The 26,083-nt window shown below is 35.6% G+C and overlaps 1 protein-coding gene across 1 annotated transcript in view; it reads left to right on the top strand.

Moving 5' to 3' along the window:
* Positions 1–26,083, top strand: part of LOC6650614 (protein similar) — a 73,030-nt gene that overhangs the window by 31,758 nt on the left and 15,189 nt on the right. The window contains exon 7 of the mRNA XM_047010006.1: positions 7,278–7,419. Within this exon, the coding sequence (XP_046865962.1) occupies positions 7,278–7,419 (142 nt within the window). The remainder of the gene's footprint in view (positions 1–7,277; positions 7,420–26,083) is intronic.

Raw genomic sequence — 26,083 nt, forward strand, 5'->3', positions numbered from 1 at the left:
ATTTAAGCATTTAACTGTTAAATTCATGGACCGATCTCACGTTGAGCGTGTAAACATAATTGATTCGTATTTATATGAATATATCTTTTAATTTTTTAAAATCACGTAGCCGTTATGTTGGCAGCAGAAGAAAATGTTTCTCCATCCAATAATTAAAAGTCTTTGATAACTGCAGCCAACTTTGATGAACGACATACGAGTCTGGTATCTTGTGGATCCTGTCAATTAACAATTTGTCTCTTTTGCTGCAGCAGCTGAGCAGCCAAATGAAATCTCTCTGTTAGCCAGCTGTTGCTTCCATTCCATGACTTTAAGATTCTGAATGTCTTTTCACGCTTAAATTGAGTTAATTAACTAAAGCAAAGGTAGATCTCAGTCTCTCTCTCTTTCTTTCTCTGACTTTGTCCCGCTTGACAAATGGAATTAATGAGCATAATAGAGAGCTGGCTGTAGGGATGAGGGGGGAATTCCAATGAGAATAAATATAATGAAATTTAAATAGCTAGAGCAAGGAAAGTCGAGAAGTCTGGAACTTCACCCACTCTCCCAGCCCTCCGTTTCTTTTGCCAAATGATTAAGTCGCTGATTTCAGCGAGAAAAAGTTTTCAATTACCCGGCATTTATTTTTGTTAAATTTTAATTAGTGCAGCCACGAGGAGTGGCTGGCTGTTTTTGGGGACAGAGGGATGAATGGATGGGATGGTGTTGATTGAGAGGCAGATTCTAGTTGCAATTTAATGTTGTTGATTTAATTTTCGTTTCTTTTTTGGTTGCCTTTGCATTTAAATGATTTAAATTTGCCTGACGCATAAGTAAATATTGACTGTGGCACAAAAAAAAATAAATATGCAAAATCTTTGAGTTTTGTTTTCAATTAACTTTTCTTTTAAAATTTACCGTTTTCGGGCGACAAAAAGTTCTCTTAAAATTTTCCTTGATATTGTTTTTTTCTGTTCTTTTGCCTCTCTTTCTCTTGTTGTTGTTTAGCAAATTAAACAAATTTGTTATATATGTATACGAGTATTTTGGGGTTCTGTCAGTGAATTCAAGTAAACCTCAACCCATTTGCGGCTTTTTGGCCGCCCAGCTGACATGTTGAGTAGTTTTTAATGGGACAAAACTTACTTGTCGACTTTCATCGCCTTGGGCGGTCCGTTTGGTCGGGTTCGTTTCACACAAAGAGAAGGAAAATGTCCTTGTTAGTTTTCCTCGGTGGGTCAAACATAACTTTAACCAAAGTTACCACAGAATACACGAGTGTGCCTAGAGTTGGGAATTCATAGTTGCTTGTTGGACCTACTGCTGGGCGGTCCGTCATTCATTTCCCCTACCTAATTCAAGGAGGTCATAAAATATGCCACTCAAGCCACAGAATGCTGTTAGCCAAAGGCGGGGGCTGATTGTTCCAACTTGGCTCTCAGTCCCACGCAAAAGAAAAAATAATGTCGAAAGAAAAGATGGGGAAAAAAGGTCATAAAATTTTTGTATAAATAAGGCGATTTTCGAATACTCTTTTCATTATTAATAATGAAAGTGCGTTATTATAATCCAAATTTTGCTACATTCGAGTTTTAATCAAATTTTTATGTATAAATCTTTTCTCTTCTAATTTCAAACGATCATTACTTATTATTTTTAGTTAACTTGTACATCGTTGTATATTTTTTAAATTCATTTCCTTTTGTTTTTAATTTACTTTTGCTTTCTTAACTAAATACATTTTTCTTGGGTTAATTTGGTTGCTTTTTGAACAAACTATTACCCAAAGTGAACGTACCAGCATTTTTCCAATTGCTTACTTTTGATGGTGAGGGTGAGGAAGAAACGGCAATGCTAAAAATAAATTTCCTAAAATATTCATTATAACATTTATGGGCATTATGTAGAGCTTGCCTTGTGTATTGACAGCGTTTTGAATTATTATGACCAGAGAGGGGAACAAATGGTGAGGAGGAAGGAATGTAAGTAAGCTGCGATTTCGTCGTCTTTGTTGTAAAACCCTTTCATGTCGTTGGGCACTGACAACTGAGCTAAGCCCAGCTTGAATTTGAGCTGTCGGGGATTTGTACACACACACACAAAAAAACTCTCAGGTCCTTTGCCTTTTGATAGCGCGAAAAGGTAGCAAGCAAATGCAATTTTCCACACGACTTGGCTGGGTTAGAAGAAACACAAAAAAAGGACATGGATGGGTCTCTATTCGCATTTTCAATAAGCTGCAATTGCGTTGGTATATAAAAAAGAAAGCATATTGAAAATGCGTTTTTAGTTTTTAAAGACAACGTTCTATCACTATGAATGAGGATAATGCCGCGCGGCTTAATTCAATTAAAAAGATTACGCATACGCCACGTGGCCCAGAAGCCAAAAGGTCAATGCTACAAGCAAACAAGCACCCACACACACATCCAGAGAAACACACAGCAAGAAAAATGTCTAAATTTAAGTCGATGGGATGGGTCAACTACCTTTGTTGAAACAATCCGCAAACAAATCCTTGATTTATGCTCACATCCTTGCACAAGGCAAACATTTATTTCCTTATCCACTTGTGCCAATGTGATTTGATCCCCCCAATCCGACTTAAGGTTCCACGCTCTGGCATATTCTTGGACTTGCTGGGACTCTGGTCAGCGGTAGTAGTAGTTGTAAAAGTCATGGCAGACACCAGCAAATGCAATCAAAATGAAAGGAAAGCCAACTATCGCCTGGCCAGTTTGCCATTCAGCCAGCAGCAGCATTGAGCACTGTCAGTTTGTGATTGTCTGTGTGTGTGCGAGGTTTACTGTGCTACCTGTACAGTAAACATTTGATAAAACGCTCTCCACTGTAAAAACATTGTGCAATATCGAAACCAATTGAATAAAAGATGAATAGAAAACTATTTCGTAGATATATCAACTGCAATAATTCGGTTTCCCTTATATCAGATTTTACTGTATTGTCCTTTGCTATGCGTTGATGATGATATACTGTTATGTTGCTTCAAGGATTTAGTCGTGTACTCAACCATGTCTGCTGTATGTATGTGTGCATCTGGTTTATCCTTCAGATGGCTAACCATTTCAGTTGCTGCTATTTATATTTGTTCAACTTTGATACATAACCTTGAATGCGGTTTTGATGTTTGTTTTTCATTGATGGTGTGCCCTTCTCTCTTAGCCCAAAACCATTTTACTTCCAGCTTGGTTATTTGTACAAATGGCCGATGTCTTCTATGTAACTGTCTGCATGTCTTGGCGTAAAGAGAAGTAAAAGAGTCCTTTTTAGAATGCCATTGGCATTGCTATGCCAAGAGCGGATTGTATTCGTGTTCATAAATTTTAACAGCAACTGCAACAAACAGCAGGAACAGGCAGCCATCCGGACAGTCAGCAGCAGCAGCAACAGTCAAGGAATGTTGCTAAAAAATTGCTGATAAATGATCTTTGGCTGCCACGCGTAGATATTTTCATATTTTCATTCTAAAGCTCTTTACCCATCCACCCATTCAAACACAGACACACACACACACACACATATATGTACATATATATATATATGCAGACAAACTGGCAGGCAGTCTGCATTAGGACTGCAGGCAACCAGGAAAAGTCCTTGACTGAGGGCAAATCAAGTTCATGGCAAAGTGCAGCTGCAGCAACAGCCAACGCAAGAGAGAGTGAGAGAGCCAAAGAGAGAATTCTGCACTTTGTTAATTCCATATAAACACTGTGGCAGACGTCGCGTGCTTTGAATACTTTTTGCTATATGTAGCATACTTTTCAGAGCTCTTAATCCATACAACTTCCTCCCACAACTCTAGTTTCTCTTCCTCACTCTTACAGCTTGATTTGCGCATATGGCTGGCATCAATCTCTCAAAGTAAACGGAACGCCTGACTGTCAACAGATAGCTCGTCGTTGTTTAGGCCATTGGGCCTCTTGTTTCAATTTTTTCTTTGTGCTTTCCTTTGGCGGTTTGTATTAATGACCCAGCAAAACCTCGGAAAATAAAAAAGAAAGCAAAGAAGCAAAAAGATTTCATTCGCTTCTTATCCACTGAAATTAATACATAAACACTAAAAGCCACGGGCAGCAAGCCACCACGAGCCACGGGCCAAGAAAGAAAAACTAATTTTCTGCTGCTGATTTCAAATTAACTAAATGAATGACTGAGTGAATCTGAAAGACCGAGAAGGATGTTTTGTTTGCTTGTGTATACGTATTTAGCGCTTGTGTGCAGTTGAATTATAATGATGATCCATCGACCTCACCTCACCTCGCCCTCACCCCCTTCCCTGGCCCATCCTTCGTATATCCCACATCTTCATCATCCAAGCCACAAGATAATAGTTTAATGCTCGAATTTCATTTGGTATTTATAGTATTTAGGGTTTCTGCTTAATTGCATTAAATCTATTTTTAGATATCATGTTAAAAAAGTATCAGTTGTCGGTAATTTGTAAAAATTTAAATATAGACAAATTAGTACATTTTATAATTTGGCTAATCAGAAAGGTTATTTACAGTATATTTAAAAGTATTCAGCAAATGATTAGGAACGGTATGCAATCCTTTTTCAGTTATTCATTTAATATGAAAATTGCCACGGAAATTATCGAACTAATGGGAAAAATAAAAATATTGAAAGATAATTTAGTAATACACTTAAAACTTTATCTTATGTTGAAAAAGTTAAGATTTTTAAAGATAATTTGAAAACTTTCCGCTCTTAACTTCATCTTAATTTAAAAATAAATTAAATATGACTGACAGATTTGACCAAGATATATAAACTCCTTACTTTTTGAAATCGGCAATTTAAGCCAATTATTACCATTGATCTAAGAGTATATAATTTTTGATTCCTAAAGCATTGTGCAGAAACAAAAGTTATAATTTATCCGCTTAATAACTTGAAAGTTTCATGCTAAGTACACTTGGATTATAAAATGAAGTAAGTAAGTCGTCTCGCCGACTTAGGTATACCATACACCAGTAAAGCAAACATTTCAACTTTATTAAACAAATGCATTTTCACATGTTTCTTACAAGCATATCTTAGTATCTCGCTCACTCAATCATACGAGCACCCTAGCGCCCCCACCAGCCAACGGCCAACTCCGGCCTTATGGAAAAACGTTTATATGCATAACTCGACTGTTTTTTGTCCGATTTTGATCAAATTTGGTATTTTGCTAGATATTAGTATAATATTTAAGTGTGCCAAATTTGATTGCATAAGGTAAAAAAATACGGGAGATAGTCAAGTTTTTCAAATTACGGGGGCGGAAAAGGGCGTGGCAAAATTTTTATGCATACAAAATGTGTGCATTTACTAAGCGAATATACATACCAAATATGGTGACTCTAGCTGGAATAGTTTTTGAGATAAACGCTTTTTTTAAATTGCGGGGGCGGGAAGGGGCGTGGCAAAAATTTGAAATAAACTTAATCACTCTACATACTACACGAGTCTACATACCAAATTTGGTGGCTCTAGCTCTTACAGTCTCCGAGATCTAGGTGTTCATACGGACAGACGGACAGACGGAGGGACAGACGGACATGGCTAGATCGACTCGGTTGTTGATCCTGATCAAGAATATATATACTTTGTGGGGTCGGAGATGCTTCCTTCTGCCTGTTATATACATTTTGGCGACTTTAATATACCATTTCACCCTATGGGTGTATGGTATAATAAATTATTTCTTGGGGGAAGTTTTGTGCCTTCTTTTTGCTAATAATTTTTCTTCAACATAAAACGAAAACATAAATTTGTCTAAACACACACACACACTGATGTACACACACACACACACACACACACACACCTGTGACCCTGCAATTAAGCTGACCCATTACAGATTTGCATAACTTTGCCTTTGGTGTGGTTAAGGATGATGGTTCTACCAGGGCAGTCCAATGAATTTCAATGGTTTTTGTTTTTTTTTTGTTGAGTTTCTTATGAATTTTCATTAGAATGCTGCTGCTGCTGTGTAAAGGACACGTGCGTTTTTATATCCTGACCGTTGTCGCAGGCAAAACTGACTGAGTGACTGTGACGACCATTAAATTTTATTGAAATGATTACGGCAAAAGTGAGTTTGTCAGCAGAAAACCATCACACATACACACCCACACCCACAGGATGACACACACATACACACGAACAACCAGCCATAAGCCTAGCTGTACCTACTTATATTTATTTGATTTTTTTATTTCGCTTTTTTCTCTCTCTTTCTCTCTTGTTGTTGTTGTTGGTGTTGGCGGTTTTAATTAAAATCGAGTTTATGTTTCGACCTTGTTGAGGCAAATTACTTGGCAACGTAGCCGTCGACGTCGTCATCGTCGTCTTGGCTTCGTCTCACACTTGGTCGTGCGTTTGTCTGTGTGTGAATATAAATTTCCATATAATTTAGATCAGGTCTGGGCCTTCTTTACGTTGTTAACCCCAAGTCAGCCAACAGCATTTGGTGGCTTGCTATTATTTAATTTTTATGCCTGAACGCTTTTGGCGCCGTAATTCGAAACTTGACAATTTGCCAAAGAGACTTCCAACAATAATAATAATAACCAGGGATGGGATGGGGCCCAACAACATGCAAGATTCTTAATGAAGCAAAAGCAAGCAATTTATGCACATTTGAACATTTTGCCGTTCGCCCAAAAATTTCACCAACAGATTTTTTGCAAATTTACGATTAAGTCATAAAATTTCTTATTACACAAAACGCATCATCCATAGCCCTGGCGTACACTCAAAGAATATTCTCTCAAAGAATATTCTGTGCAAATGTCAAGATTAAAAAAATAATATATATGGGATATGGATAGAAAGGATATTCAGCTTGAAATTCCCTTTTGATACACTTTTACTTTCTTAAATGTAGCTTTAGTTATGGTTGACTAATGAGATAAAAACAAATTTATCATCTTCATGAAATTGTCAGAAAAAACTGAAATGACGAGTACTAAACAGTCTCAAGTAGTTCGAACTGGAATAATTGTCGTGCGTGAATAAATTTTCCAAGTGTATAAATTATTATTATTAAATATAAACCGCAAATTAGAACCGCAAAAATGGTTATTGTTTTTGCTGTTGTAATTATATCAATTGTTTGCTGTTTTGTCTATTTACTTTTTGATTTGCTTTTGCCATTTTACCGCAGATGTAATTTGATTTGTTTGTCAAGTTGAATAGCAAAGAACTTGACTTAGATTTTGGTTAAAACAAATATTTATTTCACTACAACAAATTTTGTGTTTTTTGTTATCTTTTACTTTCAGTTTTAAGCAAGGGACAGGGTGAGACCTGTCGCTATCGTTTCCTGGGTAAATATGGTGGCTACTGTTGGATTGTTACCCAAGCCACTGTGGTTCTCGACAAGCTAAAGCCTCAGAGTGTTGTCTGTGTGAATTACGTAATAAGGTGAGTCAGAAATGTTTTTCCTTTCTTTTTTTGCTACTAACAATCAATCCATTTAATAATTAAGTAAATGTTTCTATTAACGAGTCCGAATTGAGCTGCTTAGGATGAGGAAAACGAAAATAAACCTAAGACCTGATTAAAGACAACCAAAAACGAAATGCCAAATATTTGCTTATTACATACCATAGCATAATAATAATCACTTTTTATCTTTTAATTAAAAATTGTGAACATTGAACAATTTAATTTCCCGTTTTAAAGAATCGAAGAAACAAGGCAGCCTTAATCGAGAGGAAACTCAAACACACTTTCCCTCCACTCCCGCCTCAAGCCCACACCCACACCTAGTCAAACCAATCGGAAAAACGCTGTGAACGACATTTGCATAAAAGACTTCTCTTGCCTCACTTGGCACATTTTTACATAAGGCTCAAATCAAGGACTGACAACCACTGCCAGTCCAGGCCCGGCCCGTATGTCACTCAAACAGTCACTCACTCCGAGACTTGTCAATCTTTTTAGAATTGATTTGGTTTTCTGATCTGTCAGATCTGCTGGCCTACATTTATATATACATATATACCATATATATGTATGTATATAATCGAAATTAGCATGACGTGCATCCATTCAAATATAATTTTTCTTCTCGGTAAATGTTCATCTAAGGGTATATTCGTTTTATGCCTAAATTGGTCATAGTTAAATGTTTTAATTTAAATTGTCTTATTGTTAGTTTTTCTCTTGGAACAATCTGTCAAACAGTTTTTATAAAGCAAAATTTGCTTATTCCAGAAAGAGCAACGAAACTTCGTTACAAATTTTGTCCTTGTTTGTGTTCGTTTAAATTCAGTTTCGTGTATTTAGTTGAATTGTTGTCTTTGACATCAAAATGAATTATTTTAAGACGAACAAAGACAGGAGATATGATTTGCACTCCGAGCAATTCCTTTTGCCCTCTTCCGTTTGGGTTGCCGTGTTTCTTCCTGCCCCCCTTTCTCCATCCACTCTCACTCTATTATTTTCAGGCCATAACGTAAGTACCTTAATAAAATAAAATGTATGTTGTTTTTAATACCTTTTTTTTTGTGTGTATCATCAAGCAAATATTTGTGCATTAATTTTTGTTCTTGTTGTTATTTATTTGTTCTTCTTCTTGATTGTATAACAAATTTTACACTTGCCTGGTTTTTGTATACAAAACACAAAAGGCGAAAATTTCATATGGTTTGTCAAATGTGGCCAAAAAAAGATATACATATATGAGAAGAGTTTTTGGAAAAAAAAGTGGAAATTCATTTTTAATTGTCATGTCATCAGGTGAATATGTAGGAGGGGGGTGCAGTTGGCCACGTGCCTTTTATTGCTCCATTGTTGTGGACTTTGTTGTTGTTGCTGATGTTTTGTTAAACAATTTAATTAAATTTTGTGCGCTAAGCAAACTCGTCATCATCATTAGCATCATCATCAGTATCAGGCGGCTACACTTTCACTTTAGGCAAGCCCTCAGCCCCATTTTCAATCCCTCCCCCATACCACCACCCCTTACACGGCTAATCATTTATTGTAGAAAGTCAAAGAAATTTGCATTTAATTCACATAACATGTGATCAACATTGCGTACTTGTTCTCCTTTCCCCTCTCCCCTGCGCCATTACCGCCCCAATCAAATAAATTCAATTGTTCAATTTTTCGAAATAATTTCTTACAAATCGATTGTGTAATCGTTGAATACACACAGTCCTAGGTGCACACACACACACACGCACTCTGCCACACCTCCCCCTCAATAAGAGAGTGTAAGAGAAAAAAGAAGAAAGATGAAAATGGGAAGCGCAAATAATCGAAAGAGTGTGGGAGAATTTAGCGACATTTTCACAACAAAACATCGCAAATTTTGCCTTTTCTTGCTTTATTTTGTTCATTTCATCAATATAAATACCCCATAAAGGAATAAGAGTCCATTTGTTTTTCTGTTGGGCTAGACGACTGAAGAATTAAAATACTCCTGGCCCAGGCTCAAAACGACCTCAAAACTTCATGGGAATTAAAATTATTTAGTTGAATAACAAGGCTCTTTTATTTCAAAATATATGCTATCTTTTATAGAAGAAACATCTTTTGAGGACTGATATGTATTCTTATAGGGTATAAAATCTAGTCGATAAACCCCTATTGATTTAAGTTCTATCCTGTGGTACGTTTCCACTCGTGTGCATTTAAATGACAATAAATTTATCGAGCACAAGCGTTTCGTTGTGGTTCTTGTTCTTGTTGTTTTGTCTAATTGAAAAATAAAATTATACAAGAGAGAAAAAGAGCAAAGAGTAGAGTAGAGGAAAGAGAGAGCGAGGGAGATGGTGAATTGAAAATTGAGAGAATTTGGCGACGCATTTGAATTTTGTTTTTGTGGCCTTTCTATGGGTTAAGTGATTTTTACATTTTCTGTTCTGATTTTGTGCGATGTTGTTTTCCTATTTGCTTTTCTCTTTCACATTTCATTAGAAATATCTCAAATATTTTCGATAATTATTTTGTTTTGTTACTGTTGCATATTAAAGGTTTTGGCAATTATTCTAACAAGCTGATCATTAACTTTTTTGTTTTTGGCAAGTAAATCAAGGTCTTTTAAGTTGGGGAATTGGGTTAGCTATAATTACTATTAGAAATGCCTGAAGCTTCATAAAATTTAATTTTTATTAGGCACATTCATTTCATTTCAATAAGATTGAATGCCATTTGAATAATATGCTGCTCATTTAATAGCTTTAAAATTAAATGATTCCATTTGAATACATGCACAATAGAAATGTGGTTTTTCTTTCCGTTCATTCTTTTTTGCATATTTAATAAGTTACAACAAAATGAAGGGGGTTGAAAAATCTTTTGATAAAAAAATTAGGAGTTTCCAATTAACATTGATTAGTTAGTTGATTTTGTTGTTGTTGTATGGTTAGAAAATTTGCATTTTTATAGCCTTGGCATTGCTTAATTTTTGGGCACTCGAGCGTTGCTTTTAATTACAGCCGTTAATTGTTGTTGCTGATGTACATTGTTTGTTGTAGTTGTTGCTGCCGCTGCTGTTGTTGTTGTTGATTTATCGTCCCCACTTTTGTTATAAGCCCTTTTTGGCATTGCCTTTGCCGGCTGGCAAACTTTTTAGCATTAATGGAATTTACACGAGTTCTTAACACTTTGGGCAAAGTTTTCTCCCTCTTTCTCTTCCTCCCTAGGCTAACTGTGTGTTTGCATGTGGTATGTGTGTGTGTGTGTGTGTGTGAGATTGTGTGGCAGACTGTGGAAATGGTAGGCCAGAAAAAAACCTTTGCCATTTTGTGGCCATTGAAAGAGACTAAAAATTAAAAACAATAAATTAAAACCCAACAAGAAAAAGGTATAAACTACACAAATGTTTTTTTTTAAAAAAGCAAAAATGTTTGATGAATTTCAACTTTTCAATTTCATTTGCTAGTACAGAAAAGAGATTGTTATAGAGAGTGGGGGGAGTCGATGGAAGATGGGGGAATTGTGTTCTTTTGTTGTTTTGACCAAAAACTTTTATCGCAGACTCTTCATAAATATTTCATGTACATATGCTGGGCCTCAAGCCAACCCACTCTGTTCCGACAATATTCGACCTATTGGCCTATCCTAATCGGCTTCTATATCCATGTTATCCTTTATTGCTTCATTGAACAGCTAAGCTAAAAGTTTTTTTGTGTGGTCCTTTACAATTTGAATTTTTATCGAGTTCTCCTTTTTGTTGTGATGATTCCCCTTTTCAGGCGATAAGTTTTTCCTGCCTGATTTTACTGTTTTGTTTGGCAGAAATTGAAAAAGTTTGGTTTTTCGAAAGCGAGTGACTTGACCTGACCTTAATTGCCTAATTCAATCGATTTTTGGTTTATAAACACCTGACTATACATACACACACACATACACACACAGAGATAGACCAATGTATGTTCGTGCTGTCTGCTGCTTAAATTGATACATACCTTACATTCAGACAGGCGTTAAATTGTCGTGCCTGCTCGGCATGGGATCATTGCAGCAGTAAGCCAATAGATACATACAGAGTTAAGATTTATGGCCATACAATTACCTAAAGGCCATTTTCTTCTCCTTAAATCCCCCCATGGCCAAGTGTGGCTAGGATTGGCAACTATTTAGTCAAGCCAAAATAGGAGAGAAATTCTTGAAGCCATTTCTTTAGAGTTTAGGTTTTGTTATCTGGTCACGTAGCGATATACATATATATATATAATACTTACTCAGATTCCCCGATAGAGCTCATAGGCAGGAAAGAGACGAAGAAGGAAAATTCCTTATTCCTTTTGCTTATCGAAATCGTTATTAAAGCTGCGTTATTAATGTGGTTAAGCAATGAAGTTATTCGCTTGTATTTTTTCAAACACAACTGCCTGGGTGAGCCAATTTATTATGTTAATGCCCAAGTGCTTCGAATCCAATTGGGTGCTCTTTACTGAAAAGGAAGTGTTTGCTCTCGTTTCCGGTACTAACTAACAAGCTGCCAGAACAAGGATCAGGCCCAACAGAGTTAACCTACAACTCATTCCAGTCATTCTAATTTGACGTCAGTATAATTAACTGTAAATGTTGCAACTCTTTAAATGAAATTATTGGAATTGTTGGTGTGTGCTATATACGTATATAATGAGAGGGTTGACCGAAAAGTTTTGAAATATGTCAATAAAGCTAAAGATACTTAAATCTTGAAATTATCTTTTAACATAAAGCAATGCATCGATTGCACTGTAATTTGTAATTGTGGATTGTGTTTCATTTAAATTTAACAAACTGCTGTAACTTTTACACAAACCTCCTTTCAGAATGTTATGATGGGGGTTTATTTACTCTGACGAAAACATTTTACACACGTGTAAGCCTGATTAGGACAGCCAGAATGAGTGGGTAAAAATAAAAAAGGAAGAAAACTTTCTGATGTGTGGCAAACAATTTAGAGGGGCTTTCTCTTTGCTTCGTTGATTTTTTCTTTCGCTCTCTTCTCTGGTTGCTTTTTCTCTGTCTCTCTTTCGCTCTTTTAATACGCACAACACGCACACAAACAGCCTAAAACTGAAATCTAGAAACTTGTGCGTTCTGACATTTCATTTTGATAGAATTTAATTTGTGCCACGTGTTCTTCTTAGGTTAAAATGTGAAAGCCATGTCAAGGGAAAGAGAGACAAGGAGACAGAGAAAAAGTAAAGTAAAGCAAAGCAAAAGGTGGCAATCTACATCTACATCCATAATATATGTGGCAGCCTTTTAGGCGACATTGTCCTTTGCTTATCACAAGGCAAATGGCTGGCACAGCTGATGATTCCATTTTGATGAAGTTGTTGTTGCTGCTGCTGCTGCTGATGTTCGTCAACATTGCGTATACGTCATGTTTGCTTGTAATTTGTTTAGCTATTATTATTATTTTGATAAAATGACAAATTCATAGTCGTCACACAGCTGAGTGTTGAGTTCAACTCAACTCTCGAAATCAACTTGTTTCTGCCCAGGATGATGATGATCCGTTTTCGTTTTTGTATAAAACATTTTTCATATCAACCGTATTCCCTTGACTCGTCACAAGGAGGACGAGGACAAACATGTGTCGTAAAAATGAGTGGAAATTGCATTTTGATTGGCTTGTTGCTGCTGTTGATAAAACACAGAATTCATTCACTGCCTCTGTGAGTTTTCGTCCTTTCGTTTCGCTGGATTTTCGGATTGCACATGAACACATTTTTCTTACTTTTATGTACAACATAAAATTTCATCTTGTCCTTCATTTTTGTTTTTGGCATAGAATTTGATGAAATGCAAAATAAACATGCCAATTTTTGTCTCTTCTACGTGGAACTCGAAGCGATTTTAAATTAGAATTCCTTAGCCTTCGACACTAGCCCAAGTTGTGTGGGTTCATAATTTGATTAGAAAATTTTCATGTAAATGCAGGTATCAAAAAGTTTATGAACATGAGTTTGCTGGGGAATGAGATGGCGGGGGGAAGGGCTGTATATATTAACATATATCTGCGGTAAATGCCAAGGCTTTTATTTTTGTTTAAGTATGTGTTTGTATATGTGCGTTTTGTATGTGTGTTGCTACGCACAATAAAACCCGATAAATCCTTACCCAAAATCACAATGTTCGAAAGTTGAAGACTTTTTCACACGCAAAGCGACAGCTTGACAAAGTGAATGCTGCTTCCTCATACTCCCCACTGGAGTGGTTAAGATTGGGAACGGGACACGCACAAGCTGACATATATATAAATATATATTTTTTCATATAAGAGAATAATGCCGACTACTTAAATGTTGAAATATCCTGGCAACCAGGATAGCAGCCGTGCGATGCATATTTAAATAAACGTCAATGTAATTGACACTTAAAAAAGAAGAAATACGATTAAAGCGAAGAGAGAGGATGACTACAATCTGAGTCAAAGTCGAAGCAAGAGCCAAAAAAAGGACAAAGGTAAGCTCCAAAGCAGTTAAATTGTGAAGCAACTTTTAGAAGGAAGGAGGAGCAGACAAGGCCAGGAAGTCACTGAATGTGTGTGTGTGTGTGTCGTTTGTACTTCCGTTCCTTTAGCTTCTCTTGCTCTACTCTCCTAGCTTGTTTGTGTGTGTGTGTACCTGTTTATTTCCTTTCTACTTTACTGTGCGTCCAATTACGTCTAAATATGGCGTAATTTTTTTCCTTGCTTTATTGTCTCAAAAATTATTTTTTTTTGTTTCTTTCTCTTCTTGATATTTTTCATATCCTACTTTTTCACTTTCGTTTTCAATTTTCATTTTCATCTTTTTTAAAGAGCAAACCATAACCATTAGCATTATTTATGCGTTGGCTTTTATCACTCAATCCGTTGAGATTTTCCGGAAAAGCGAAAAAGGAAAGCGCACAAAGTGCCTGCTATCTTCTGTTTAGGGCTAAGTTAACACATGTTGGCATATTCCAGATACAACGAACAACAACAACAACGCGTCTTACCCTTCAGAAGAAGCAGTGGGCAAGTGACAATTACCTTGCCTACATTTTAGGGCGAGTCCCGAACATTTGTTCCTTCGTTGGGCCATAAAAATCTGTACATAAAGCCAAATCAATGTTACCTCTTCTTCGTGTCTCGGCCCTACCCATTATGCTTGGCTATATTGTCACGTTAGAATCCCCAACTAGGCCTATTACAAAATTTATTTGTTTGTTTTTTTGTTTCTATTTTATGACATCCTAGAGTGTGGATCATATGGTTTTCTCATTCTCGTTTCCGTTTTTCCCGTGTTGTTTTTGGGCAAATATTACGTCGCATTTTTTTCTGTACAACAAGCAAAAAAAAGTTTTCTCTCTCTCTTTCTCTCTGTGTTTTTGCTTGTGTCTTTGTTAATGTCTCTTCCTTTTGGCCCATTCTCTTGCCGCCGAGTCGTTGACTGTTGTGAAAGTGAAAGTTTTCTTTTTCCTCATTTCCCTCATTTTTCCATGCCATTGCACGAGCCTAAATGCTGGCGCTCTCCTCTGAGGATTACATAACGAAAGTGAAAGCGTAAAAGAAAAAAAATGAAAGAACAGTTTCGAGTTCAAGGTCCCGCCTAGGCCGCATGCTCAAGAGAAAAACGGTATCTCTCATATCGTTTTCATGCTCTCTTAGAATTTCTCTTTAAACGAACCAACCAAACGAGCCTAAAAGTAGGCAGCAGTTTGTGAGTGGAACGTTATTCCGGGTTGTCCTGCTTCCCAGAGTTCTAATTTTCTCATGCCCTCTTATGCGCTCTTTTTGTTCTGTTCTTTTTTCTTCCTGCCCGGGTTCCTGGGTAACAAATTTTTTGTTTGCACCCACAAAAACAGCTGAGCGTTGATTGGTGGGGGGAGAGGCAAACGATGGCCTGTGGTATCAGGTGGTGTTTGGGCTGTTTATGGCCAAAGTTTTTGTTAGGCCGGAGGGTGGGTTAGACACGTGTATGCCTTCATTTTATGGTTAAGTGTGAGCGATTGCATTTATCTTTTGGCCGACAACTTCCTTCACAATTACCCAGCCATTTGCAAGAAATGAAGGAAAAGTGTTGTTTTTTTCAACTGGGCCGTCTTATTTTCTTCCTTTTTTTGTTTCGTTTGTCTTTTTAGTGTACACTGAGTTCCTATTTCTTCAATTCTCTTTTCTCTCTACAAATATTAGACAGAAAGCAAATATCTTTCATCATATTTGAGTGAGTAGAATGAACTTATGACTCTTCTTCGGTTGTCTTTTATATCAAGTTATTAAATTGAGAAGCAAATGTCACACGACCAAAAGATGCCCTATAACAATTGGAGAATTTAATAAAACTTACAATTTAGCTGACTACTTCAAAACATTTCGAGACTCTAATATACCTTTTTAATCATTCGGTTATAGGGTACAAAGGGCAGACACGCAATTTATTCATAAAACTAAAGTACTTCGACGTTGACATAAGACAATAAATAAAAGACAAATATCGAAAAATACATAGATATTGAGATGGACGACGAGTCTAGTTGTAACTGGTAAACAAGTCAAACTGACGACTATAGACCAAAAAGAACAAATAAAAAACCCATAAAAAAAAATACAAAGAGAAAAACTTACAAAATATTTCCATGGCCATTATTATTATTATCAATTTCATTTTTTCATCCCCTGCCTGCTTGCCTACGTGAGCTGGATCAATGCCAAGGCCTTAACAAAACCAAAAACATGACAAAAAAAAAAGAAAACATACACACACAAAATACATTCATAAATATTTTACAAAAAACCATTCCGCAAAAAAAAAAGTTGGGGAGGAAAAAAAATAGATTTTCTTATATATATGTATGTATATATCAGCAAATTCCGAATACGATTAAAGCTATTTATATTATTAATGATAATTTGCCGCTTAGCAGCATCGGGCGATTCTGGCCATATAAAAGTGTATCGCATAAATCTTGCGACAATACCCGATTTACTCCCCACGCCTCTCCTCTCCAACACACAAATATTATGTTGTATTTTTTTTAGTTGTGTGTTATTCCATTTGCTTGCAACATCACATGGCATCACGAGGCAAAAACAGCCCACGCGATTTTTCCATTGATATATAATTTCTCTACTTTTTTTTTATTCTAAATTTCTTTTTTTTTATATTTTTGTTATTTTATTATTCATGGTCCACTAGCTAAATAGAGTAGTTAGGTAGCTATTCAATTTTTTCGCTGTTTATTTCTGGGTCTAATTCAATAAAACTTGTTTACCCAGAACCTCTGCAAAGAAATGTTTTTTTTTTCGTTGGTTTTTTAAACAATTGCTGAAAAGGTAGTTATTCATTTTATGTCAATTAAATTAATAACAATTTCGTTTAACAATTGTTTGAGGGCTTAAATCAAATGATGTCAGAATTCTTTCGAAAACTTTTTATCACAACCGCTAAATTTGACTAACTCATTTTCACGCAGTTTTATTCGTTTCTTAAGCCAATAAGCCATAAACTAATGCCATTAAACATTAAACATTATTTTTATATATTAGTTGATTAATCGTCGGTTGACTATATTCTCAATTGTTTTCGATTCAAAAATTCTTTTCGGTTCTCGTTTTATTGCTGTCTCTAAGTTGTGGTCGACGACGACGGCAAGTCACATGAATTTTGTCACAGTATGCAGATTGATTTTAATATTATGGTGTTCGTTCGTGTCGTTGTCGTTGTTGATGTTGAAATATAGGTTCTCTAACTGTGTGTGAGTGTGTGTGTGAGAATCAGTAGCGCGTGGCATGAACATTTCCAGCAAAATCCGAAAATAAACTCACACATAGAAAACAAAAATTTTTAGTCACATGCAACCAAGAGAGCACGTGGGCTAATTTAATATTAGCCGTGTGGGATTTAACTAAAATAAAAAAAAAAAAACTAAAAGGAAAAATACAAGTTTTAAACTATCCCCCAACCTCTCTTCGCAGACAATATATATGTACATATATAGTTGAGTTCAAGATGATGTTTCCCCTTCATAATTCGAGAGACAAGAGTATCTTAAGAATTTGATTAGAAAATGCGACACAACTTCCCTCATTTGTGTGTATGTGACACATGTTTTTGAGTGACTAGTGATGTATGTATGTATGCGCCACGCCTGTATAAAATATATATATGTATTTTTGTGTGTGTGTAAGTATAGTTATTGCCATTTACAGGACATGGCCAAGTTTTGCTTTTTTGCTTTTTCTTTTACTTTTTTTGTTGTTTGTGTGTTGTGTTGTAATATTTGATCTCCCGGCCTTATGGCCAGAGCGTACCGTCTGTCCTTCTCATTTTAATATTCAAGTCCTTGTTGTGTTTTGTTTTTGTTATTTGGTTCATCATTTTATCAATTTGTGAGCAAGTTTATTAATTTTTCCGGGTCCAAAGTTGGAATCATTTTTCTCATCTGTTTTTTTTTTCTTCCTCTTGGTTTGCTTTATTCGCATAAATCAAATGGGTCTCTGGCATATCCAGGCACGTGTCCTGTTTTACTCCTGAACGATTAAAAGATAGAATGTGAGGAAATTTTGGGTTTTTAAGCTTTTAACTTGTTTTTTGTTTTTTATTATTTGTAGGCAATAAATGTTTATGCTCTTTGGCCGAGAGACACTTAAATTGCGTGCCAATTCTACAATAGCTAGAGAAATGCTGCCAAAAAGGAAAAGGCATGCCCACTCACCCAACAGAAGTGCGCAGAGATGGGCCTGAAATGATAAAAAGATATTAGAAATCGATTCTTTAAAGGCGCGCGCATTCTGTCAATAAATTGAGCTGGAAACGAAAAGAGACAACAATGAAAAGCTTCATTCGAATATTCGAGTAAATGCCAGCTGGCTTCTTTTAATAGATATTTTTCTGATCAGCTTCAGAATACAAATTTGTTTGTCTCAAATCCATATGGGAAAAACCCCTTGACATTTTTAGACTAGCAATGAATTTTGCTTGTTGTTGAGTCCTTTTGAGATATCCTCACGATGCCATCTCTATAGATGTTGACCTGGTGAATTTATTCTTCGACCATTGCGTGCCGTTTGGTCATTATTTGTGCTTAGAGGGACTTTTTGTTTCCATTTCTTTCCTCCACCTTGGGCGTCTTTCAAATAACACAAAATTTAATATTAATTCATGCTTGCTTCTTGCTACCTTCTGAACAAATAACAATCAATAGACCAAGTCCCTGACTAGTTGGCAATACGTAATCTAACTAGCAAATGGCCTTTCGACTTTTGATGACTTTGTTTCACTTCAATGACTTTTTGGCTATCTTCTTTCAATTGTGTTACATTTTCGGTTAATTCAATTTTCCGTTCTTCTTCTTTTCCACTACTATTTGGTTCGCTTTTTTTTGTTTTTTCTATTATTTCTATTTGTTAATAATTCAGTGCCTACAGTGTCATTATCATCATCAATCATAAGCCGGCTTCAAAATTGTTTAGAATAAATGTTATTGTTATTGTTATTGTTATTAATGCTTCATTTTTTGCCCCTCCCTTGGTTTTTTCCCCCATTTTCTTTTTTTTTTTTTTTTTTGTTGCGTGTCAGTTGTCAGCTACTTTTTATTTTTCGTTCTTGTTGTTGTTGTTGCTGAGTTGCGCTTGTTATTTTAATTAAGCGTTTCATTATGACGCTAATTTGTTGAAATTAAACAACAAAAAGAGAAACAACAAAAATTTGTTCAAGTCACAAAAGTTTTGTTTGGGGAATGACAATGTCATCCACTGGACCAGCAGCTTTACAAATTTCTCATATCAATCTTGACCGTTGAATTTGACTAAAAAAAAAATAAAAATTTTCTTTATGAAATTAGTATGAATAATGCGAGAATATTTTAAAAAATTTCATTGGGATTCACAATCTGCAATCCGCAACATTTAAAAGTTCCTTCTTCATTCGCCAAAAAGTAGACTATACTTATAATCCGTCTTCCCAAATCGGTATATATATTTATTCCAGTTTTGTTTACCTCAAACTTCTGTTGAGGGTTAAGGAAATCCATCTAACTAACTGATAATGTGTGCGTATTATATAAATCATTACCATTCTCTGATTTTCTTACCATTCTCTGATTTTTTCTCCCCTTTTTGTTGATTGTGAATATGTTTTAGCCTTGCGACTGCCAAAAAAAAAGTTTATTTGCCTTTGCCACCTTTTTTTCATTCTTTTTCGCCGCTACTCGTTGCCTTAGGCAAACACTAGCAGAGGGTAGAGTTACACACACACACACACACACACACACACACACACACACACAGATACATCAGCTACACTCATTCACTCATACCCACACACAGATACACAAGTCGAGTATATGCCAGCTGGCTTCCTTTTGACCGAGCCAAACAAAGTCCTTCCTTTTGTCCTTGTCCCATGTTCGGCTCTCAGTTGGTTCGTTAAGTGTTCTTGTCAACATTTTTTGTTTAGAAATATCATTTTTAAGCACAAGAGAGAAGGAAGCCTTGAATCAACTCTTAGATAAATATTTGCTAATATTGGTTTTCATTTAAAGATTTGCGTTAGCCAAAGGAATAACATTTTTAAGCCCCAATAATGTGTAGATACAATGAAATGTAATCTTAAATTGTCGAATTGTATTTGCTTAGAAATTTAAATCAAACAACTTTAGTCTTCGATGTTAAAATGAGATAAATGTGACCACAGAAATGTCAACATTTTAATCGAAAGATATATCTTTTTGGCCCATTTTGTCGCTTGGATTGAGTTTGTTTGACTTCAAACACACACACACACACACATATTTACTTACTTCAATTCATACAAAACTCATTCACAAAGTCATTGGCAACAAGCGAGATAGTAAACACCTGTTTAGGCTAAATACTTTGAGCTATTTTCAATATTCATTTATCATTTATGGTGTCAAATTAAGTGATGAGCGCCCAGCCGAGTCGGCCTCATGCTGTGATAGATATAGATATTGATATAGTGAGCTTTTCCCTCTCGCCCTTGCTCGTCATCATCCTGTTTGTTAGCAAAATTAATCGGTTTTGGCATCTCACAATCAGCTCCTGTAAATATATACAGCAGGGAGAATAACGAAAATAAAGTGAATATGAAGTATCTTTTAATACACGTTTGGTTGTATGTGTGTGTGTGTGTGTGTGCGTTGATTGTGTGTTTGTGTGTGTTTTTTTGTATGCCTACCATATGTGCGCCGACAATATAACCCAATACCTCTTTAGTGTTTTCTTTTTCAATACCCTTGTCAAAAACAGGGTATGTGGTTCTCGATAAGCAGTAAGAAACCTTCCTTTTGATGCTTTAAAAACCATATTATAATTATGGGATCCCATATAAAACCCATAGTAAGGCTTACTTTCCAAACAAACTTTTTAATAGAAAAATATCATTGAGTTAATATTAGTAAACTAAACACTTTCATTCTACTTTTAGATACTAACACAGCCATCAAGAAATACTTATCGTATCCACTTTTTATAAAGTTAAAGTATGTACTTTTAAAGAGCTATTCGAAGGTCAAATTATATCCTAACGACTTAAGGAGCAATATCTTCCAAAAGAACACTTCAGTAAAGTTAGTTTGAGTTATTAAGATTAAGATTTCACTTTTAGACAGTTAATTTAAAAACCCATTTTTTGTTATCCTCATTTACAAATTTATTGACAGGGTATCGAAACTGCGTTATTAATTAAGCTAAATTTTTCCGGTCCCCCTCTGATTTTGTTGTCTTTTTGCTAATGTTTGTTTGTGTTTGCCGTTTGTATATAGAAACTCGATTTTTTCCCCGTTTTTGGTGCTTGTCTGCTGCTGCTGCTGTTGGCTGGCTGATTGCTGTCTGTGGTTCGCTTATCATTTCTTGTTCCATTGCCTATGCATTGCCAAATCTTTCATGTTTGCGCTGTTTCTTTTTCTCATTTTTTTGTTTGTTAATTTTTTGCAAAGTGCGCGACGATGTCGGTTTTTGGAAAACCAGTTCCACCAGATGCCGGCCGGCACACATTTTGTATGTGATTCAGGTCTGTCAGACGTCTCGGCCTACTCGCTCTCTCCCTCTTCTTCACCACCATACATTCCCTGCTCTCACGTTCGATCACACAAATGATCGAAAGCTACTCTTAAATTCAATTGTTATTTTTGAGCTGTTACTCTTACTTTTTACTCTTTGTTTGGAGTAAGATACTCTCTTTCTTAAAGTGTTTTTTATATTTTGGGGTGAACTGGTTAATGCTCACGTAGACCCCAAAAAAAGAAATTCCAAATGCGTTTATACACCTGCAGACATACACAGACACACACACACACACTCATAAGTTTTGCTACCAAGCCTTTACCATATGATTTGATGACGTGATTTCGTCTACGTTTCGTATATCGCTTCTCTCTGCCCAGGGAACAACACAGGTTTCGCAAATTATTTGGAAAATTACGTGGCGAGTACATTGGGAATGCCGGCACTGCGCACCGCAACCGCGAGCGGAACTTATGAAATATCTTATATATTGACTGACTAACTGACTGAGACTGAGAGACAATTGCTCGATTTTGTAAACTGCGCAAATTATTTGCAAATTTCTCATTGCATTTAGCCAAGTGTCTGAAATGTATGTGGGCAGGGCAATATATCTGATCAGAATGCATATATCATATATGTATATACATTGCACATATATGGATTTACGAGTTAAACTCGTAGAAGGCAAAGTCACTAAAAAAAAATAAAATCAAGTATGGTTAGATGATCTCAAACTTGATTTATAGCACTTTAACTAATCGCCAATCAAAAATAGAACTGATAACTCAAAGCTTAGTTAGTTGGACATTACTTAACAAATTGTAATAAATTTGCAAAGCCAATTTCTTGCAATCTCTTTATCATACACACATATTTCTATCCAAGTCAAGTTTTTGGCCCTTATTATGCTACCAGTTCACAATTGAGTAAATATATAAAAGACATTTTGATATGTGGCTAGTCATATATTGGGGGCTCGTCACACATTGTGACGACAATTTTGCATGATTTAGCACTTTTGACAGCCATTTAGGGGGCTCCATTTACTGATAATTGAAATGCACATATCAAGACGTATATATTTATATATTATATATAGACTGGTTTATCTTGACGCCGACTACGACGACTGCAATCATCACAGAGTTGATTTATTTGGGTCATACCTATGTATGTTTTCTTCCACTTTTTTTTTAATCTTTATCCATTTCTTTGTCTTTGGGCATATGAGATTGAAAGGAAACCGACAGCCAATCGGACTAAAATTCTTGATGCACTTTCCCAAAAATATCCACGGAATGTAAATCTTTTGAAGAAGAGGCGGTCAAATGATATTTTTCCCCATTTTTCCAGACATCTTAAGAATTTTGGTATTTATCAATTTGACTGTACTTCTTGTTTGGTTGGCTTGTTTTTGTTTTTTCTTCTCTGTTGCTTTTTTGGCACACTTTTGTGTTTATTTTTAAAAACGCTTTTCACGTTTTTGCCATATGTTGCGAGTTCTCCTAGCTGCGATATCTCCATAAAAAGCCCAATGGAGAAATTGACAAGGTGTTAACTGACAAGTGATGATTGCTGCAACAAAAAAATTCATCATTGCTAATGGGCCCATCATTTTCTATTATGATAATTAAATTTTAAAGCGTTTAAATCAATTAGGAGTTTTTAAATTGGTCCTGACTGTTTCAAAATAAATTCACTTCAAAGATTTAAAAAATTTAAATTTTTACTTCTGACTTTTTACATATTTCCAAAGTGCTAAATATAAATCTTAAAAGAATTACTGTAAAAAAGTTGTCTCAATCTGTCAGTTGAAAAGTTTACTTAATTTAAGACTTGTTTAAAGACATTCTTTAAGAGTTTTTGGACACTTTTTTGATTGACTTGTTAACGTAAAGGAACTAAAACAGGCCAAATGTGAAAATTTCATCAGCAAAATTATGTAAAATGTTCTTGTGAAATTGCAGTCAAAAGTGAAACCTACTCACACAGTTACACTCACGCCTAAAGATACATTATACAGAGAGAGATACACAAACGCACGCACACACACACACACACACACACTTAGAGTGTTATAACATTTTCAAGGCAGCAGTCATAAAACGCTTCAAAATGTTTTTCGTGTGTCTTGTCACTGGTGTGTCAATATAGAGAGGGTGTGTGTGTGTGTGTCTATTTACACGTCCTTGTAATACAGAGGCATCTGTGCCTGTGTGCCGCCTACCCATGTCCATGTCCGTGTCCATGTCTGTATCCATCCATCTCTGAATTTTATCCTCACGCAATAGCTTTAGTTTTATGGCGAAATTAGACCAGAAGGAGAGGCCTGCTTGTTGGAAAATCCTTAAACATTTGGCAATTTCAGGTCATATTTGTGAAATTTGTTCTTTTACAGTGTTTCCACTGTTTCTGTGTGTATTTCTCTGTTTTATTGATTTGCCTTTTGGTACATTTTACTTGGTGTTTACTGTTGGTTTTTTATTATTATAGTTGATTTTTGTGTGCTGCGTATTTGATATCCCTTCCACATCGATTTCCATTTTTATGACATTTGCGTGGCATAATTTTAGGCGCTGTCACTATGACGCAACACCTGAAACGCAGTCAGTGCAAATTTCTCTTATCCTCCTCTTATCAGCTTTTAATTTTTTGATTGTTGTTCTTCCTGTTTTTTGGCCGATTAGAGTTCAACGATTACAATTTGATTAGAGTAGCGTCAAAAACTCTTTGCCGTGGGAGGGGAATGGGCAACGATCGTTATGTAGTAGGTTGTGCTCTCTTTGGAGCCTGCTAATTGAGAAGAGAACCCCAAACAAACAACATAAAACAATAAAATTCCTGCCAAACATTCGTTCTCAATGAAGGCAAAAAAGCACTCAACAACCGCCGCTAGCAGAGCAGAGCACACTTGACAATGATGACGTTGGGGAGGGAGGATGACTCAAACTCGCGCCTTCCCTCTTTCTACACATAGCATTAGTATTGGTGTGTGTACATGGAAAACCACTCAAATTGTGTGCGCCGACGCCGCTGCTGCTGCTCCATTCTGTTCTGTTCTCCCGCACAACAAACAGAATTTCTACTCTCTGCCGACTCGCTCTTTTTTTCTCTTTGTTGTTGTCGTCGTCGTCGTCGGACACGTATTTCACCGTAGTACAGACGACCCTCGGTTAACGAACGCCTCGGATAACGAACAATTCGAATAACGAAAATATTTTTTTGGGGAAAAAAGTTTCGCTTGACGAATAATGTTTCGGTTAACGACCAACAAATTAAAGTACAAATTTTAATTGCACGTAAAATTTCTGTTTGTTTTGATCACCGAAACAGGGAAAATCCCTAATATACCTTATAGAGATATGTCTAGTGTGACCATAATTTTAGACATCTTCTTCCATCCAATACATATTCAGTTCCTTAAAACATGTTATAAGTTTTATTTTACTTTCAAAGAAAACTGCGCCTAAAATATATATATAGTCGAATTATTTAGTTCTTTAAAAGTTTTGATGGATTTTATTTACATTGATTCATATGGGAAAAGTAGTTTCGCTTAAATGACAAGATGCTCGAACGAAATGTGTTCGCTAACCGAGGGTCCACTGTATGTGTATAATCAGTATACACTACAAGCCTTCAGCTGCTCTAGCTTTCCACTCATTCGTTTCTGGTACGTCGACGTCTGTGCAAGGCAAGCAGCGCTAGCCAAAAAAGCAAAAATAACGAAATAAAAAAAACGCACCCAAGTTTTTCGTGCACACATATACCAATTAGATTAATGAAGAAGAGAAACACTATAGAAGAAACACTAATAAAAACACTGGACGCTGACTGACGCCTTTTAACTTTAACTATATTATTATTTTTTTTTCTCCGTCGTCGTCGTCGTTGTTGTTATTATTATTAATATTATATTCAAATACTATTAGCAAAAACAGTTTGCAGTGCTGCTATCATCTATCTACAATACACCTACCTATCTGCGGCCAACTATCTATCTATCTATACTCTCGTCGTCGTTGTGTCGTGCTTTAAAAACAAACGCCGTTTGCCGTTTTTATTTTAATTCGTCAGCTAGCGTCGAGTCGCAAAGCCAAAAAAGCATAAAATAAAAAAAAAAAAACAAAATAAGAAAGAAATGCGAAATATCAAAAAAGCAAATAAGTAATAAATAAAAGTCAACAACAATACACACACACACACAAAAAAAAACATAAAACCTGTAAATATTGCAAAAAAAAAAAGAAAGAAAGAGTAAATAAATAACCAAAAACAAAAAAGTGCTAAAGAAATGTTGCAAATTTAGAAAAAAATTAAAAAACGAAACCAAACAAAAAAGGTAAAGATTTCCAGCAAAATCCAAAAAATAACATAAAAAAAGTCTTTGTGAAATTTAAAAATGTTTTTCGAGAAAAAACAAAAATTCTAATGAGAATTTTACACAAAATTAAATATTAAAAATATACTAAACGCTTGACGAAAATAAACTTTATTATGCGTGGAATGACAACGACCAGCAAATCTCTATATACACACACTTTTAAATGTATATAAATATATATTCCAAACGGAATATTTGTTTCTATACTGATTTTCAAAGAAAAAAAAAATAATAATAAAACAAAAAAAAAACAA

The sequence above is a fragment of the Drosophila willistoni genome, chromosome 3R (assembly GCF_018902025.1).
Source record: "Drosophila willistoni isolate 14030-0811.24 chromosome 3R, UCI_dwil_1.1, whole genome shotgun sequence".
In the NCBI taxonomy this organism is placed as follows: Eukaryota; Metazoa; Arthropoda; class Insecta; order Diptera; family Drosophilidae; genus Drosophila; species Drosophila willistoni.